The 20,894-nt window shown below is 42.1% G+C and overlaps 1 protein-coding gene across 2 annotated transcripts; it reads left to right on the forward strand.

The window, feature by feature from the left end:
* Positions 1–1,668: 1,668 nt before the first annotated feature.
* On the forward strand, positions 1,669–20,674 carry fzd1 (frizzled class receptor 1). 2 transcript variants are annotated; one of them, XM_076105396.1, is made up of 3 exons: positions 1,669–4,155; positions 4,725–4,797; positions 19,977–20,674. In XM_076105396.1, exon 1 carries the CDS (start codon positions 2,002–2,004, stop codon positions 3,646–3,648), a length of 1,647 nt encoding a protein of 548 aa, XP_075961511.1. In that variant the 5' UTR covers positions 1,669–2,001; the 3' UTR covers positions 3,649–4,155; positions 4,725–4,797; positions 19,977–20,674. The 2 variants fall into 2 exon arrangements, with proteins under 2 accessions (XP_075961511.1, XP_075961509.1); XM_076105394.1 differs by lacking the exon at positions 19,977–20,674 and having other exon boundaries at positions 4,725–6,166.
* Positions 20,675–20,894: the final 220 nt, after the last annotated feature.

Here is a 20,894-nt window from a genome sequence, read left to right on the forward strand (position 1 = left end):
TAAATATAGGCTTAGTTCCAGAGGGTTTTTGCCAGAGGTCGTGTCGTTACCACTCTGGGTAGTTTACCAGCTGGGCTGGGCTATTTAGTGGGCCTTGTGAGAACTCTGCCCTGGGGACATATTGATATCGATAGAGTAATTCGGTTTGCAACTGTTCTAGCTTCTCTTGTTTATTAAATACTTTTTGATTGTTAACCGGATCCAGTTCATTTTTGGTGCGACTGGAAAGTCCAGCGGTCTGGGTCTCCCCTGAAAACATCTAGCCCCAACAGCTTCTATAATGATCTATAGGTTTCTCCCTCCTCTGTCCATTCAGCATCATACAGAGCAGTGAATTATGGGTGGATAGCCTCCTCCATCCATTGATATGGAGGAGGGTCCTATTCTAAATGGTAGTGCAGCACATGGATAGCTGTAACCTGTAGGTTGTTTTTAACAGAACAGGAATTAAGCTGAGATCAAATACGGATCCAACAACTGAATAGCACACAAATCAATAGATGATCAATACGCATTGCAGCTTTTACATTTTACAGAATGCACTATTAAATATATCTGACATCTTAATGATATATATGTATATCCTGAAATAAGTGAGTATTACAATAATTTAAAATTTCAATTTGGTCCAATTACAGCCAAATTTGTTTTTTACTACTGATTTATCTATCTCACAGCACAGTAGTGGCTCTGAATGTTTTAACTCATTTACGACACAAAGGCACACTGGTATCATCCTTGAAGATGCTTAGCAGACCTGTACATCAGCATTCATTCCAATAACAGTGCAGGGCTGAACTGATATGAACCTCTGCAATCCAACCGAACATGGGGGAAGATGCAGGCCCTCCCTAGTCCCCCCCCCCCCGTCCCCGTCCCCGTCCCCGTCCCCCACCCGTCTGGTAGATCCTAGAGAGAGAGAGAGAGAGAGAGAGAGAGAGAGAGAGAGAGAGAGAGAGAGAGAGAGAGAGAGAGAGAGAGAGAGTAACAGAGAGAGAGAGAGAGAGAGAGAGAGAGAGAGTAACGCTAGTAAAAGTGAGACTGACATAAACAGGAAGTACTTCAGTGCAAATGTGGATGAATCGCCTGCTGATAGTGTGAACTGACAAAGCTGATAATCGTCAAATAAATGTATTTAATGAGATATAATTATTTTGTTTTGACAGCTATCAGTAGTACCTACAATGTATTTTAGTAGAGGCATGCTCAGGGAAGATTTAACAAAACTGAATTGCTTTTTCATCACCGACTTAAAATATCTATTCAATTTTTTATCTCTGTTGTTTCAATTTCATTATTTTTGTTTTAAGAATAATTTTCTTTGTCATGCTATTCTTAATTAACATCTCATTAATATCCCAAATGCAACTATACACAGAACACATATATTGATAACCATGCTATGTTTATATATTTTTATTTTCTTTGCCTGTATTTACTATAAACATGCTGCGACAAGTGTTACAACAGAGCATTAACTTTATCTAATTAAATATGCATGTAGCCATCAAGTATTTGAGTTTTCAAACATATTGAGTACTATTGAGTTTGCGATATTAGAGGCTTTTATTTAGAATGTTTTGACCGGAAGTGCTTCTGAGCGGTGCCTAACTTGATTTCCTGAGAACGACAGAGAGAGAGAGAGAGAGAGAGAGCGAGAAGAACAGGTTTGAACGGAGACTGACGCCGTGTCGGGCAGACCGAAGACTGGAGCGGACCCGTTGCTGCGGGAGTACGGCTCGTTTTTTTGTGGATTTCAACCGGAGGAGCCGAGGTTGTCATTACATTCTGGGTTTTTTTGTATTCACATTCTTGTATCAACTCGGCGCGGAGGGAAGCCGGAGGAAAGGAACTGTGGAATTCGGCTGGAAAAAGCTGCTTTTAGCCTGCAAAGAAACGCCAACAAAGAGCCTTCAAGGAAGTAGGCTGCAGCTCGGTGAGGTAACGTGAGTTAGTTAAGTAACAAATAGAAAGTAGGCTACGGCGGACACGGTCTCCACCATGGTGCACTACAGACTCCTCCGCGCGGGTTTGACTTTACTGTTCTCCATTCTGTTTCTAAACGTCAACGGGCAGTACGGCGGCGGGGACCGAGGCATGTCCATACCGGAGCACGGGTTCTGCCAGCCGATTTCCATTCCGCTGTGTACGGACATCGCGTACAACGAGACCATAATGCCGAACCTGCTCGGTCACACCAACCAGGAGGACGCGGGGCTGGAGGTCCACCAGTTCTACCCGCTGGTCAAAGTGCAGTGCTCCCCGGATCTAAAGTTCTTCCTCTGCTCCATGTACGCGCCCGTGTGCACGGTGCTGGAGCAGGCGCTGCCCCCGTGCCGCTCTCTGTGCGAGCGCGCGCGGCAGGGCTGCGAGGCGCTCATGAACAAGTTTGGTTTCCAGTGGCCCGACAGCCTCGCGTGCGAGACCTTCCCGGTTCACGGCGCCGGGGAGCTGTGCGTCGGGCAAAACATGTCGGACCGGGCCGAACCAGACGGCCCCGGTCCCGGCCAAGACCCCACCGTGCGCACCGACCACACGAACGGTCAGTTCCGGTGCCCGCCCTCGCTCCGGGTGCCCCCATACCTGAACTATCGCTTCGTCGGGCTGGAGAACTGCGGTGCTCCCTGCGAGCCCCAGAGATCTCACGGGATGATGTACTTCAGCGAAGAGGAGCTGAAATTCGCGCGGATATGGATTGGCATCTGGTCGGTGTTGTGCTGTGCTTCCACGTTATTCACCGTGCTGACCTACCTGGTGGACATGAAGCGCTTCAGCTACCCAGAGCGGCCTATCGTCTTCCTCTCTGGCTGCTACACCATGGTGTCCATCGCCTACATCGCTGGCTTTCTGCTGGAGGACAAGGTGGTTTGTAACGACAGGTTCGACAACGACATGAGGACTGTGGTGCAGGGCACTAAGAAGGAGGGCTGCACCATCCTCTTCATGATGCTGTACTTCTTCAGCATGGCCAGCTCCATCTGGTGGGTCATCCTGGCTCTCACCTGGTTCCTGGCGGCGGGGATGAAGTGGGGCCACGAGGCCATCGAGGCTAACTCTCAGTACTTCCACCTGGCGGCCTGGGCCGTGCCCGCCATTAAGACCATCACCATCCTGGCCGTGGGGCAGGTGGACGGAGACGTGCTGAGCGGGGTTTGCTTCGTGGGCATCAACAGCGTGGATGCGCTCCGGGGCTTCGTCCTGGCGCCGCTGTTCGTCTACCTATTCATCGGAACCTCCTTCCTCCTGGCGGGCTTTGTGTCCCTGTTTCGCATCCGCACCATCATGAAGCACGACGGCACCAAGACGGAGAAGCTGGAGAAGCTGATGGTGCGGATAGGGATCTTCAGCGTGCTGTACACCGTGCCGGCCACCATCGTCATCGCCTGCTACTTCTACGAGCAGGCCTTCCGGGAGCAGTGGGAGAGGACATGGATCGGCCAGACGTGCAAGACGTACGCCGTGCCGTGTCCCGTCCAGAGCCACCCCAACATGAGTCCCGACTTCACCGTCTTCATGATAAAGTATCTCATGACGCTGATCGTGGGCATCACCTCCGGCTTCTGGATCTGGTCCGGGAAGACCCTGAACTCGTGGCGGAGGTTTTACACGAGACTGGCCAACAGTAAACAGGGCGAGACCACGGTGTGATGTGGTCTGACCCCGTCCCTCACGCAGACTGCTTAGTGACAAATTGAATGATAATCCACTTCATTATTTTCTTGTGATTTTTCTCGGACTTACAGAATATACTTGGTATGTTTTTTAATGTACATATACATTTGTGAGATTTTTGTAAGTATATATTTGTATTTAAAGATTTTTAAAAAACTCTTTTTTTTTTTTCTTTTTTTTTGTAAAAACACCTTTTTTCATACTTTGGACATAATGGAATTGTACTGACAAAGAGCCAGCTGACCATCAACGATGCCGCGGTCCCATGACCTGACTTACTGTGGACACCGCTGGGAGTATTTCACATGGAGCTTGTGTCTTTGATCAGTGGACTGCCTGTGAGCGCCGGGTCTATTCTGAGCAGAGTCCCGTGAAACCCAAGTGCTTCCTCGTGGCTCCCCGTTATCCCCATTAACCCGCTGTAGTCGTTCTGAAGGGAAATGTCAGCAATACGGGACGAGAATCGGTGTGCAGGTTGAACATGTGAGTGGTTGTGACAGATGCTTGTGGTCTGGAGCTCGCGCTCCCGACAGTTCTATCATTCCTTTCCAAATAAAGCACACGTTGTTATGCCAGGTTAAAGGACCACGCCGGTGTTTTTGCATGTTGTAGTTTTGACTTGTGTGTATTTTTACAATAGGAGCTCCTCTCAGGCAATACTTTTAATTCTGTCTTTCTTTTTGTTGAGCTGCAGTTGGTAAATGTTCTTACATACACTTTAAAATTGTGTAATTCTGCATAGTTACCAACATGACTGCTTAAAGGGACCGTTCTCCCCGAAACATTTTATCAGCTGTAGAGATGTTGCCAATATAAAATGGTCAATATCTCCAACACTCAGCAACTCACACCAAAACAATTGATTCCCGGCACAATATGAGAACAATTCCACACCTCTGACCTGAATGAAAGCAGATAAGAGTTCACTGATGAATTCACCTGGTGGGAAGGAAAACACATACAAACATATGAAGCGGTTTTGGTGTTAAATGAGTATATGAACTACAAGGGTCTAAAACGTGCTCAAATACCGGTGTGTTGCTTTCCAACAGTGATCCAGAGCAGCATGAGTATGCACTTGTGTTCAGTGAACTTGGAATGAAACAACACGCCTGCAGAGGGAATGTGAGTTATTCAAACACATGGCAGGAAGACACAATCAAGTGTGTGTTAAAGCACACTGTGAACCATGTTTTCTGCACACAGGGCCATCTCAGATCATTGGACACCCTTTGGACTTGTTTATTACCACCACTGTTTATTTAGCTACCCAATAATCTCCCCTTTTCTATTACACAAAAGCAATAAGAACATCTGATTTATTTTGTCCTCCATAAGATGTTTGAAAGAAAATGAACCACAAACTATTGATTGTTGATTAATCATTTCAGTCATTTTGTCTGTTTTCTGACATTTAAAAGAAATTGTTAATTGTTTAAATAATCCTCATACTAATTAATAATGAAAATAGCCAGATTGTTCGTGTGAGATAAAAGGTGTCGGTGAGAAGTATCTGCTCCAACCGTCACATCTTTCACTGCTCAGATCTTCATGTTTACCTGCAGTTATTTTAACACGATTCAGAGCTGTTGTCATTTTGACTTTTAATGCCAGCAAAAGCAAAGTTCAGCAGGATTTTAATGCATTTCAGGACGTAGCATGGGAATATGAGGCTTATAGACGGCTTCGGTGTCGAGGTAGTCCTGGTTTTAAAGAGTATCAAGGATCATATACCTTTGTTAAGAGAACGCAAGAGTCTGAGTTGAGGTGATGTCCGATACTGAACAGTGAATGCACCCGCATGTGTTATATTCTGGTTATATTTCTTTAAAAGCCTGATGGCACAAGGGATATAATTTTGAAAACTATTTTTTATAATGACTGCAGCATTTATAGAATAAACCCTGTAGAATAACACATTGTTCAAAAGCTTAAAGGGTGTCCAAACCTCAACACGGCACTGTAAACACGCTTATATCTGCAGTTGATAGAGGTTGATTGATCATGCACATACCATAAATGTTTGTAACAAAGCCTATTTTTGATTCACTTGTACGGGCACATTTAAAAAAACAATGTTTTAACTTTTTTTGAACCCGGAGATTGAATATGTCAGTTATTGTTGTTGAGAGGAGACCTGGGGTTGCTCCTGCAGAGTAATGTGATGGCGGTGGGATTGAGAGCAGCCGGCAGCTCGCATGTCTTCTCCCTGCAGGAGAAAGGAGGCCTTGTGAGGAGGCGCTGAGCGGCTGCTGTCAGTGCAGCTCGCCTCACGCACACATCAGGACTTGTGTTCTTGTCAAATGCTCCTCCACACCGCGCTTCCGGTTCATAATAATCCTTTCATTGTGCTGACAGCTCTACAATAGTCGCAGCTTTGAAGTAATTTCCTTTTGCATTTGCTATGAAGAGAACCTTTATATTTATAGAAAAAAAAGTCGTATATACACACTACATTAATTGCTTTATGAGAATAAAAAAACATCTCACCATTGCAACTGTCAAGCTGTTGTAAAATGTATTTTTCCCTTAAATTGGTATAAGAATAGAGATCTGCTGGTTCAGAATTATTATTGTTATTATAATAAGTCTATCGTAACACAATACTCACATGCCATTGTGCTCTGACAGGTCTTCTTCCTGTCCATACTGGCTTTGATGAGATCCTTACATCTCAAGTGATAGCAGACAAACCACCAGTCCTCATTCTGTGCATTCTTCTGAAGCTGTTGTGAAGCTTTGAGTTTCACTTTGACATTTTCAATACTATTATGCTTTTTAGCTCAAAAGGAGGGAAAGCAGCACAAATACGAAATCCTGTGCTCGACAGAATGAAGCCTATGATACCAAGTTGATTTGACTAATTGTAACTGCTGAACGCTCAAATTACCTTTGACTTAACTTTGTACTTTGTGCAGACAGAGGACTGGATTTTGTGGAGACCACCCCTATGTTACCAGGTCCCTGGGCTAAGGGAGGTGGATGTTTCAAAAGCAGATTGAATGGTGAAAATCTGTTCTGCCACTGTGGAGATATCAACGTCTGACATCAACAACACCGCACATTTGAGTAGTCTGTAAGCTGTGGGTGATCTCAACATAAACAACCCAGGGACACATACATTGAACATTTGACCTAAGGGAACAAAAAACATTGCTGAGAACATAAAACCCTTTGACAGGTCTCCTTACTGTGTCATATTCAGAATATATTGAGCTGGGGCACAGAGATAACTCCTCTTTCATTGGACCTGCATTACAGACAGACTGCTTTGAGGTCAGTGTGGACAAATGAGCTCCAAAGTATACTTGGGTGAAGTACTCAGGATCTAGTCACTTTCCACTAAAGCTGTCACATATTTACTGAATAACTCAATGCAATCTCTTTTAGTATTAGCTGTTAGCTTCATTATTTAGCCAAGCAGGACTGTGCCACCCATTAGCAGTTAGCTAACTGTGCGGAATCAATGATCTACTCGAGTTTCTTGAGGACTTGTTACAGCCCTACTGATATTATCGACATATCTAGGAAAATTTGAAAATATTTTATAATAATGCTATCAGTCAAATTCATCTTTAACTTTGTTTATTCTGCATTTTGGCAAATTCATTTAATTTAAAATACAAATGCTGGAATTTGGATAGAGAGTCAGTAACCATAACTGTATGATTTAAGAGGTGCAGGATTAGTTACACATTATCATATGTACATTATTAACGTGATATCCATATTATTATTATTCTTCGATATCACGGTTGTCAGCCCATGTTCCCAGTATTTAGATCAAACACAATCAGTGCTTCAGTATCTTTGCATTGAATGTACAGAGATAAATTGATATTAATCTTGTCATCCTACTCTGGAAATGAGAAAGCAAACAAGCTGATTCTATTTGAAAACAGTGTAAAAAGACACAATTTTAGCTTCTCTGAGGTTACCTGTTCAGTGGGCTCAGACTTGAACACTCTCATTTCCTGCATCACTGAAATGCAGCTTAAACCCTCCGTGACTTTCTGTAATAGCTGCAGCTCGTATAAAGGCTTTTGACCTGGGTGTGGCAGCCACGTTCATGGGTCAGCTGCCTGCTGCAGTCACCATGCTGCTTCCCCTTCCATCGGTTAGCCAGCCTTCACATCCATCCCTTTGACATGGACCGTCGTATGAATATGACGACTGTGAAGACTGGCCCACTTCTGGTACACATTTTAGACAGTACTACTGAATAGTCAGTGTGTTTTGCAAGGTGAGTCCTCAGTATATATTTTACAGGTTAACCACCAGTCTTCTTGTGAGTTTCATCGATAGGAGAGAGAAGATGGAGAACACTGGAGGGAGAGTTGTAATGCAGATTGTATCCTTCATAATATCAGGACCTGGAGCTGTGGCTGGGTCAGGGGCTCTGCTCATAGCTGGTTCCACTGTATGATCTGGTTATGAACATGAAGTATATTGTTTTACATATGTCATGCTTCTGGGGCAGCTAAATGGAGTCAGGCAAGAGCAGTTTTCTGGCTCCTGTTGCTTTTCGTACTGAAAAAAAGACATTACTCTCTCTCAGATTAAGTCTTCAAGAGTTTTAGAAATATTTCCACTAATGGGCAGAGGTGGTAGGGCTGGTTTCTTGTGTTGTTATATTTTATACCATTGGATTATTAATAGATATAATAATATATAAATGAAAAGGGGAAAACTAGAATCATCTAGATGTGAATGTTAGTTTGTTAAATTAAGACAATATAGCGGACTGCACCTGTATACACATATACAGATGTATATGTGCATTTATAATTCATGCGTGCAACGAGAGATAATCCCCTAGAATGAACTAGAAATGCTAACTATGCTATGTTTTATTAACTTTGTAGACTCAGTAAGAGACAATAATAATAATAATAATCAGATTGACTGTTGTCAACTGAGACAGTATGATTCTAATATTTATTTATGAAAAAGGCTTTTCATCTGGGTTAGAATGTTGTCCAGGGCTCAGCATTTTTCCTTTTCAAATATTTCTCCACCGCTGTTCGTCTTGTCACCGCAACCTTTCCCGCGCATCATTTAATTCTACTGTCTTGAATTAACAAGGTCATTATTGCGCTACCTACGCCACCCACTGGCATGGAAGAGTATTTAACTACTTAGCCAGCTACTATGTTGCAGCTTAGACGCTCAACAATGGCAAATTATTTGCAGCAACTAAATAATATTTTATTTGGACCGATTAAGTGAAATTAGACATTTTCCCACTGCACACCTGACGATCTCTCACGGCACACTGGTTGAAAATCACTGAAATTGACCATAAAGCAGGGTATGCTTTAGGGCGGGGCTACCTTGTGATTGACAGGTCACTACCACGGCGTTGTCTGATCCGTCAGTTGTACGCGTTTTTGTCACTATGTATCAACAGTATATGGTCTTGGGTCAGGTTCAGGTCACAAATTTGGCATTACCAGTCGGGTTCAGTCAGGTTGTGGGTCAACGGTTGGGGTCTCAGTGCAGAACTGTTCCTTGAGTGTAATGGATTGACTCTCCCTAACGCCGCTTAGTGCTCTGTGTTTCAGCCTTTGTGCCTCTTGCTTGTCAGCAGCTTCTGTTATTGCTGTGGGTCTTTCCAGACCCGCCTGTTGTCTTTAGACCGCAGACTGATGAGCGTCACCTTACGGTGCACTATATGAAGAATGCCAAACTAATTGGCTGTGTCACCGTTCAGCTTAAAAAGTCACACGATATGTTATAGTACCAGTTTTGCAAGTTTTTCTTTCACTAGGCCAGGGGGCAACCTTTTCTATCCAAAGAGACATTTTGCTCTATTTTCCACCAAATAAAATTTGTCTGGAGCCGCAAAAGCTATTTGATATCACAGCTTATAAAGTTGTATATATCGTTAGATTATATACTGTATACAAAAACTATAGTTTGTTGTATTTATGAAAATATAGAACAAGAATAAAGACAATTCTTGACATTTTATTGCTATTATACCTGTTAGAACAATATCAAACTCTTATGAAGAGGAGAAAAACACGTGCTCAGTTTGCTGCAGCAGTTGAGAAATCGCTCTTTTTCGCTCATCTCCAGCGCTATACTTTTCAGCAAATGCTGTGTGTTTGTTCTGGAAGTGTATTTGCAAAGTTCTCGGCACACATCAAGCATACAGGTAAGCCAGCATTGTTGGCAGTGAAAGCAAAGGAATACGTCCACGCAGAATTAAACTCTCTATTTTCCTCCGTGACTTTTCTTTTTTGGGGGTTTATCCATTGATAGTTTACCGAGGGCGGGGGTCTGCAAATCATGATTAGCCACCTGCAGGGAAAGGCGCCTGACAGCGATGTCATTTTAGTAAAATATTAAAACATTTTTTATTTTCAGGACACTGTATCACCTCAAACTCCAAGATAAGAGCTGTTTCCTTTGAAAGATTGTCCACTGTGCAAAAAATAAAATTAAAATAACCGATATTTATTTCCATGTTATTTTTTGTCAAAGCCTGAGGCCATGTTGTTAGGGCCAGAACTTTTGAACACAGAGAGTAGCCACCCCTCTCACTGCAGCCATGTGCTTCTCGTCCATTTCCAAAACAAAACAGCTGGTTCAAGTTGAAATGAAAAGGATTTATTATCCAACAAATGCAAAACAGTTACAAACCGAATCACACTATTAATAACATAATATTTCATGAAATAGAGGCCCAATCCGGGCCACCCGGCAGACTGGTGTATCTGGCCGATGGCCCGCAGAGAGTCTGAAGATGTCCGGAGATCCACAGTCCTATTGTCCCAAGGAAAAGTCTGGAAAAGTCTCATGTTCCACATTCTTCACTACATCGATCAGCTCAGTGATTGGCTGAAATCCGATAAGCTCCTCCTTGGCCTATGACCCGTTCTTCTGGTCAGACACCCCTCCTTGCAGCCAGCTTTCGTCCATCCCCCGCTCTTGGCACATACCTCACTCACCACCTTATATGGTCGTGACCTGGAAACCCCCCTCTCACAGACACTCAATACATTCAATAACCACAATCCTTGGTTTAAACTTCTACAAGTAAACACATTATGACATATAATATCCACCACTATGAGTGCTTCTAAACATACTAGGAATGCTTTTAAACTTAAATTTCTCACAATGTCCACAGTACTACGTTTACATTTGCAAACGCATATGTTTTGCTACGTTTACACTGAGCGTACACACTACGCCGGAGTTTTCAAAGCACCGAAAACGGAGGACTTTGAAAACTCCGGGGTTACCTCTTCATGTGGACGCTCGTAAACGCATAAGTTTAGAAACAATGACGTACACTCCCATGTTCGGTACTTGATTGGTTCTAAGCAGTCACGGCGTGTACTTCCCTGATTCGTCACGCCCATATCACGTGACCGTTTCCCGGAAGATCACAAACAATAATAGTCTTGATTATCGATCGACCACCAGGTTAATTCAACATGGACAACTGATTACAGGTGTTGCTGACCTTGTTGTCTTTACTAGCAGCTGTTGTTCAGTTAAAGTCTGCATTTCTGCGGAGGAAGCAGCTGTTATTGGAGCGATTAGTGAGCAGCGTGTCCAGCGGTGTTATCAGACCTACGGAGTGGCCGTCTGAAGTCCTGGGGTACATCCCAAGTCTCTTATTTGTCATTTCCTCGCTCCTCGCTTGAACCGGAAGTTGTTATTTATTAGTTACTAGTATTATTAGTTACTATTATTAAGTACAGTGATGATTATTGTGTGTCTTTATTAGTTGTTAGTATTATTAGATACTATTATTAAGTTCAGTGATCATGTGTACAGACACAAACTTCTCAAAAGTCTCTCCAGCTGTTAAAGCCGACTGACAGCTGATCCAGCTGTTATCAGCTGTGATCAGAGCCTCTGTCATCAGAAACAGACGTCGCTTCACGTGACGCAACTGAGGAAAGGACATCTCATGTCTCTTAAAACATATTTCCTCGTTCCTCTCTCCTCGCATGGTTTCCTCCATGCATCCCTGGTGGGAGGAACTAAGACGCAAGGAAAGGACGCAAGTGAGGGAAACGGGGATGCAATTAAGAGACTTGGGTTGTACCCACGGTTAGCGGCTTTGAGCAACCAATCTACTTCCTGTTTACATCGGCACCCACCCGCATGCCCAGTGTACGTAGTCACGTGATATTCGTTTTCAGGCGTTTTAGTCTGGATGGAGATCATCTCGAAAACGATGCTGAAACGCTGTGTGGACGGAACAAAAACATATTGGTGTGGATGTAGCCTCAGGGAGCCGCAACAGAGGGGCTGAAGAGCCGCATGCGGCTCCGGACCCGCGGGTTGCCGACCCCTGACCTAGGCCAACTTGTAAAGGATTGCTATACTCCCAGCAAAATGTGTGTCGGCTACTCCTGCTGCCACGTGTTTTGTGTTTACCTGGATCACCTAAGCTTTCCCAGGACTCCCTGTTTGACACTGAGGTTTTGCAAGAAAATGATCCACACAAGGAAGTAAGCATGGTATTAAAAAAAAAAAAAAAAAAAACTCACTTAAACTCAACATGTTTAGCTTCGCCTGAAATACTTCACATGATGTTAAAGGACAATACAGTCATACATTACTGCTAACTGCTTTCCCGTCCTTCCAGGCCGCTCATGGTTTCACTTCATTTAAATGTGATGTGAAAATCGACTTGCAGAGTTAGGTAATGCATCATGTCAGCTTTTATTGTCATAAGTTATGTTATTGGAGCGTGATGAAAAGCGGGTCTACAGTGCATTACCAATGGGATTACCAATGAGAACTTCATTGAAGGGTTAAAGATGTATTCAGATACTTTATCTTAGTAATGTAGAAATGAAAAGGAAATGTTCCATTACAAGTAAAAGTACACAATGAATGTAAAGAGTGTCAGCAGTAAGTTTTAATAGTGAAAGTACTCATGAATAATTTGTGTTATTGGTTTACTATCATTCATGCATTAATGTGTAAGCAGCACTGTCATGTTGTAGGTCGAAGTGGAGCTAATTCTAACTGCTCTGTTTAAACAGTTATAATGATCAGAAGGTTGTATATGTAAACTCTTAATGTGCAAAGCAAATGGAATTAAAAGTACAATAATTCCTCTTAAATGCATGTAGCTACACTTAAGAATCTTTTCAGTACCTTTTCTGGGAATTTGGGGTTTTGTGACATGAAGAAAAGTTACATTGTAATGTTCATATTATTTTTTGAAATACATAAAATAAATAACAATAGAATAACAATAGAAACAATACAAGAGCACCTCAGAATGACACATTGCACACAGGTTTTAGACCTATTCTGATCTTTTTGGACTAAATATCTTAAAATTTAACAGGTTTTGGGTACAACATATCTCAATTACTATAAAAAGTATTTTTTACCAGAATGACATACCTGCTTGAAACAACATTTGAACAGAAATGTAGGGAAATACAATTTGCAAAAATAGAATGAGTCAGTTAAATGAACTAATGAAATGTAAGATTTTATGATTTATTTTTAAACAGTACAAAATGTTACAGTGTTTGGTTGGTGGCTATGGTCAAACATTTATCAGGTGAGTGTGGCTTTGCTGGGGGCAGCTGGACTCATGACCTCAGTGACCAAAGCTAACTACACCCGTGCTGACATGTTAGGAAGAAGTATAAAGTAGCATCAAATTGAAATATACAAGTAAAGCACAAGTACATTGGATTGGTTATCTAAAGGAATACTTCACCTGCAAAATTACCATTTCTTTGTCAACTACTAATAAAGTAATTACCATTTCTTTATCAGTAGTGTTACTTTGAATTTACCAGTACACACAACCTGTTTGTATATATTGAACATTTGAACACAATGTGCTATCAATAAGAACCTCAGCATAGTGGACCTCCGCTGTTCTTTCCTCTCCCAAAGATTTCTATTTTCTCCTCATTGTTGAATTCCAAACTGCCTCGAGGTCAGCGGTGTGTCTCTGCAGCTTCGGCTTCCACAGTGGCAGTGTCTCGCCAAATGAGCTTGCACTACGCTGCCTCACGCTGTGAACTCCACCTGCCTGTCTCCACCTGTGGATGACTGATGTGTTGTTTTATGTACTTCTTAGGCTGTCTCTCACTCGTACGCCCACGTATGTCACTGCCAGTCACATCACTGCCTTTTCACTTGCTCCCGTTTTATCCCCTTTCCTGGTCCAAACGACAACGCTAACATATGCATGTGCTCACATAATTTGCATTACAATTTAGATTAGGTCTGTTCAATCTCTGAATTTACACATGGCCTTCTTTCTGTGGAGATTACCACACAGTGGGAGCAGGGAGAGGCTCTCAATTTCACCCTGAGGAGCTGTTATCAATTATTTCGCACAAATCATCATGAAGGTTTGTGATAGTGTGTGACAGCGTTATCAAAGATCGCACTATTAAGCTATTCTCTGGAGAGTCATAGAGGGAGCAGCTCCAAACACGGTGTCAATCACAGGTGTCAAACAACACTGTGTGTTGGGAGATGTGGGGAGAGGAGGGGGGGGGGGGGGGGGGGCATGATTATCTTTCACAGCTCCCACCCGTATCTCCACTCACCACATCTGCCCAATCTACTCTCTCTCTGTTGCTTTCCTCTGCCGTCTACATGAAACCAGCAACCACATTTCATGAAAATTTCAATTACGGCGATACTGTCATGTTCTTAAGCTGCCGCACAGCTTCACAACCAAGACACTTATCACAGTCGCAGGCTATTTGTGTTCTCTGTAGGTGAAATATGACCCTGCTTGGATCAAACGGGACATTTATTCAACTGCCTACGTGTGTCCTAAGACGGTACACAAGGGGACAGATGCTCAAACCTGCAGGACGTGGTTAGCCTACACAACTGTTAGCAACAAAAAGAAACAACTTGTAGTTTTAGGGAGAACTCTGCACTCTAACTCTTTCATGTGGAACAGATGACAGTTCTGTGCGGCATCTTTGGCCAAAAACAGTTCAATGAGGAGAGACAAGTTTGACGAAGAAAACATAATTGTTTATTATTAACAGATGATGTGATGATAAAGTCTTGACAGAGTCTTTGGCGCTTGGACTATACAGGGAGATTTGTAATGGAGGGGCTCTGAGCAGCAGCAAGATAAATCCCCCAAAAGGAAAAAAATAAACACAGCCTAATATTCCCCCAAAAGAATGTTTACTTACCAAGCAGGAATGAAACGGGTCACAAATGACACAACATTAACCACTTAAAATGGTGACCGTTTCACATATTGAATAGAAAGATTACATGTCGTTTTGGGAGTCATTGGCAACGACCTACTCTTAGGATGTGTTGCATATTTTGTCTACATGCATGTTACATCAATGGCCCCTTCTGTCTTCAGCCATTTCTGAGACAACACTTCAACCTACTGCCTCCAGTGCTCAAATCAAGTCCTGTGGATTCTTTATGAAACAAATTTAGGGGATCTTATATTGTGTGGCTCACTGCAGTTATCTTGAACTAATATTGGTTCATGAAACCTCTTAATAATTCCCAGCAAATCCAAGTCTTCCATAAACATCCATCTTTCTGATACTCCTTATTGAAAAAGTGAGAAAAAAAATCGGCCTCAAAGAGCATTGGGTCTCTCTTTCTTTACATTTACTTCATTAGTTCTTCAAGATAGAAGTTTTAGAAATACTGTTAAAAACGAACAAGGATGCCGATCAGCCACATTTATGTTCGGAGATAAAGTCAGGTTTCATTCAGCCTCCGGTTGTTCGATGCTGAGTGTCACAGCACCTTAACTGCTCCCAAGAGGAAAAAAAAAAGTTGAAAGGAGGAAACCTATCAAATCCAATCTCTCTGTGTCTGAGGCTGTGCTGAATGAAACTATGCGAGCATGAAATCCCCTAATGGAAGCCATCTGTTTTCAACCTTGACTGTCTCTTAAAGAGCTACAGATAAGAGCTGCCAGGAGAAAAAAGGCCTGAGTAGTAAAGCTACAGTTTGATGCCTTTAAGAGCGACAGAGGGAGAGGAAAACTGTCACTGTGATGAACGGAAGAGCCACGTGGTCTTACTGGTTTAATCATCTGGTGTTTATATCTTAGGGCAGGGGTCACTAAAAGGCGGACCGTGGTCCGGATCCGGACCCTGGACCTAAAACCGATTTTATGTTTTTACGGAGGGTTTTTTATTTTAACCGGCGCATCTTGTTCAGCCTTCACGGCACTTGTTCAGAGGTGCAAGAAACACACCAACCAATGCGTTGTAAATCACATCGCGTGATGCAGCTCAGCCAAAAATGGGTATTTTGACAAGTTTCCTGACTCGAGTGAGATGTTCATACACCGTGACACACGGGGGAGAGACGAGGAAAGAGAAAGAAGACCGTGATTATAGAAGTTAATTCACATGACGTTGTCCAAAAAGAGAAAAGTGGTCAGAGAGACAGAGTCTATAACCACTACTGAACAGACGCTTATAGATGAATTCTTCACACGGATAGTTTAATACCAGTATGTCTCATATGTTCAGAGACCGTGACGATTATTAAAAGTGGTATTGTGAAGCGTCACTACGAGACAAAGCACAACTCTTTAGAGCAAACGTACCATCTCACAGAAAATAAACCTTAGAGCCCAATATGATCAGAATCCTGACATATTAATTCACTGTTCAACAATGATGTTAACAGAGAGAATAGAGCTGAAACAAGTGGTTTAATAACCACAGATAAAGTCCCTGCACACTAATTTCTCTTGTTAGAAGATGACAAAAATATAATATTGATTTTTTATTGACATCTCTTCACACCTGAATGAACTGAATTTAAAGCTGCAGTGAATTCAGTGAAATCAATTTTTCTAAAATGAATTACTTTATTTTAAGATGCACATTTTTGAAAAGCTTTCTGTTATGTCAGTTATTCTTTAATCCAGCCATTATTGTACTTGAAATGAGAAGAACATTTATTTATGTATTTCTATGTATTATTTATAATCCATCCAGTTAAATTTGAAAACTGAGAATAATAATTGTTAAAATATAATTGATGTGTACTTTCTTTATTTGATTTGACAGACGACACAGAGACGTTGTTACTACTGCCAGGCTTCTTGAATATATATTATGGCACTAAATAGTGCAAGTTAGATATTATTGTAATGTTCGGGACCTTTGCCCGAGGAGATTTTCGCAATCTGGACCTTTTGGAATTGTAATTGAATACCCCTGTCTTAGGGGATCCATAAGGACTTTACAGATTCACAGTAAACGGGGGTGTCCTGAGGGGTAGAGCCCTGTGAAGTAAACGACCATTTTCCATTTGCCTTTATTCACTTTTCAATCAGCTTGAGATTTCCTAAATTTCCCACAAAATCTTTCAGCAAAAAGTTGCATATGACTGTTGGATGTAGAAATTATGTGGTGAACATTTTTCATACGCTCACTTTCCTCAGTATGGTAGCCACTGCCACTGTAAGCTTCCAGCTGGCAGAAATCATAGCTAAACCCAGAGGTAACATGTGTTTGGTTGGTTTTAATATTACTCAGAATATATCTATTTTTTTAGTGTACTTATTTGGTGGAATTTTACACCTTTTGAAGGCAGAACAGGTAGGATTTTCCATAAAACAACATATATATTTAGTTTTTTCTACCTTTACATCAATAGTAATACATAGAGCTAAATTCATACAGAAGGAGGAAAATGAAGTGCCAACATTCTTTTATCCTTCACGCCACACTGAGATCCCTGTTATTGCACACACGTTGTTGAGGATTTCCCCCACCAGTGCTTCATAACAAGAGCTGGGACTGCTGGGAGGTGACTGAGCCCAGAGTTCTCCTCCACTGAGCTCTGTGTGGCAGAGCAGAGACAGAGGCAGAGCCGTCCTAATGGGAAACACAGACCTGGGTATAAATATCCACACTGCAGCACTCTGTTTGTGTGTGTGTGTGTGTGTGTGTGTGTGTGTGTGTGTGTGTGTGTGTGTGTGTGTGTGTGTGTGCGCGTGCGTGCGTGCGTGTGTGCGTGTGTGTGTGTGTGTTTTGCCAAAAGGGAGGAGCAGGGGGGTTTATGCCGGCACACTTAAAGACTATGGTGAGGGTAACGAGAACCACGTTGACGGGGGTTAGACCATGCTAAATGACTCATTCCATAACAATGCTCCATACCCAAAATGGAGTGGGGGATCAGACATGTGATCTCACAGCAGACAAGCTTTGTGTTTAACCTTTTACTATGCAAGTTCATACATTGCTGTTCATATTTATCAATCATATGATGCTGTAGTATGGAGAGTGCCATGTCATTTATTAATGAATTCATATTGAGCTGTATTTATTATTGGTCCCATTGTTATGTAATCTATTACTTTGGGAAGAGTCATGCTTTGATTTTGAAAAACCAGCACAACACAGGTGTTACTCAGTGCATTGGCATTAGTTATGTACAGTATGGAAAGGAGAGTAGTATTCCTCCCCACTTTTTTCTCAGCTGTCCAGGGATTCAAACTAACAACATTCGAGACTTAACTTCACTAGTGTTTTGGTAAAAGAAGTCAGTGTGTACAGTATAAAGGGCTTCTAAGTGGGACAACAGTAGCAGTAAGTCTTAAAGGGGCTGACTGAGAGCTCAGTCACATGGACAGCAGGCCTGCTTTATTTTTGAATAAACGATTTACTGCAGAATGACGTAATAAACAAGCATGTCAGGCATTTCACCCTCTACGCCTTATTTCCTATATTTTCAATGAAGTAAATGCCTCCCTGTACTGTGAAAAGGGTCAGTGGTACTGCTGTCATGGCTGAAGCTCTGTGTCATATCCAGCAGCTTTCACATTGATTAGTTCAGCTCTCACCAACACCCAAACAGAAGACTGCAGGCGGCTGCCATTAACTTCGGTGCATCTTGTGAGAAGCAGAAAAGATGAGTGTTTCTGATTGAATTATCAGTTTGTGAGCTGCAGTACATTTGCTTTTTAATTCTAGAAATGAACATTTTAAGTGTTGAGAAGTTCTTTAGAGGGACCCGGACTGATTGAGGGGTTGAGGATTCAAAGAGTCTCTGAAGTTACTTTTGTTGCATTAAAGTGAAACTGAACGTACTGAACAATGACCACTGTGGCCACAAGCAGCAATGGCACATTTCATTTTACTTCAATCCCCAGGAGTCTCTTGAGGCAGCCGCTTTAACAACATCATCATTAAGCAACCCGACCACATGCATCAAGGTGAGCTGCAGTGGTTTAACTTCTTGCTTCCCCCTCAGTATATTTTAATATGGAGGCAAAACAAACAATTATATTGTAGACTGTATAACAGTATCTGTCACCATCCCCAACTAATTCTACACTTTTAGCATAAACGTTCATGTTCTATTCGCCACATGAGGCCTCTTCTCAACACATATCAGCAACAAAACCACAAATAAATTACCTGTGAATGTAGTAAAAATGTCTCATGTCATGCCGTCTAGAGAGCCTCGCTGTAGTACTACGGACAATATTTTGAAGACCGAAAACATTTTGATGCATTGGGATGTTCCATTGTGGATGGAACCGTATGAAGTAATAATAGAAGGATAACTTCTATTATAGAAGGATAAAACTCAGAGCTTTAACACAATCTGTGTTTCGCTCCGGAATCCTCAAAATCCTGCATATGTAATATTTCCCATTTGGACCTTACATTTGGGGTTTACCTCATGTGAGTCTCTTGAGTCGTATATATATTAACAAAGAAAGAGCACCCTATTTAAAGGGAGAAAAAAAGGAGTATGAACAAAAGGCCAAGCTCCTCAGACTTCTATTAACTAATAATTCAACCCTGTCTCTCCTAACAAATTGTATATTAAAGTAATTTGCAAAACAGCAGTCAGAAAAATAATAATTGCTGCTTTAAATACGTTCATTGACAACTTTTGGGTTTCCGTTAAGCAAGAGTTCCACTTGAAATATAGTAGGCCAAGATGGGCATACAAAGAGCAGGACTGCAGTGTGGTTTGGTTTGGACTACTACAACATGTGGCTTGGGTCAGAGTTTTAGTTAAATACTATTTTGAAAAAGAAAATATGCCCTGTCTTGTCAGGACTTTTTGGACTTTTTTATTGTTTAAATGATCCTTACTTGATTCTAGCCAAGTTGTATAAAAGGGTATAAAAACAGGGAAGTAACTTTCTTACACACACTATATGTTAAAGTTACTGTGAGGAACTTTCAAGTGGTTGTAAAAAAAGTCTCAGTTTAATACTGATGCCTCTTTATGATCTACATACTGTAAGTCAATTTGAACATCAGAGAGAAGATTGTCTATTTCTATGCAGTTATTCTTAATGAATTTCTATGCAGTTATTCTTAATGCTTATCATCGGAGACCAGTCCACCGTGGACAGACCCAGATCCTCCAGCAGAGACCGGTCCACCGTGGACAGACCCAGATCCTCCAGCAGAGACCGGTCCACCGTGGACAGACCCAGATCCTCCAGCAGAGACTGGTCCACCGTGGAAAGACCCAGATGCGGTTTTGCTGCAGCCTTGGACCTGCAGTTGGAGCTCCGGAGGGAGGAGGAGAGCTCAGCTCCCGGCAGCAGCGTCTCCTCCTCCTCCTTCAGGAGCAGAGCTTATCCTCTCTGCTCTTCCAGTCCCCGCTGGGAGCCAACACCAACACCACGCTGCTAACCAACCCACCCAGGCCGTATTGCTGGGTAAAGGGAAGCACGGGAGAACCAGAACCAGAACTGACGGGGGCAGACAGTCTTCTGCAGTAAAATGAGAAGTTTTCTTAAGGGTTTAGAGCAGGGGTCTTCAATGTTTTTCAGGCCAAGGACCCCCAAACTGATAGAGAGATGGAGCAGGGACCCCAACTGCTAGCCAGTTATATATCCTCAGTGTGAGATATATTGTATACAATTGTGTTTTATATTAAACTGGGCCTAGTGCCATGTATAAACATACCTCTTTATTGTGCATTCAATACTAAGCTATTCAAATAATACACAGGTTCATATATTCATGTTTTTATTTTAAACATGTGCAAGGTACAGTGAGTAGGGAGGCTGTGCCACTGCCATTTAGAAATACACCTTGTCAGCTGATACCAATGCCAATATCAACATTGTCTGTCAATTGCATGATAATCATGCATACAAGCTATTCAAACATAAATGTGGTCACGAAAAATGAGTGATGGCCTATTAGTGCCACTACCATGCATAAACATACCTGTTATCTTGCATACAATACTGAACTATTAAAATAATGACAGAT

Source organism: Anarhichas minor, unplaced genomic scaffold, assembly GCF_050575085.1.
Source record: "Anarhichas minor isolate MPS153535 unplaced genomic scaffold, ASM5057508v1 ptg000032l, whole genome shotgun sequence".
In the NCBI taxonomy this organism is placed as follows: domain Eukaryota; kingdom Metazoa; phylum Chordata; class Actinopteri; order Perciformes; family Anarhichadidae; genus Anarhichas; species Anarhichas minor.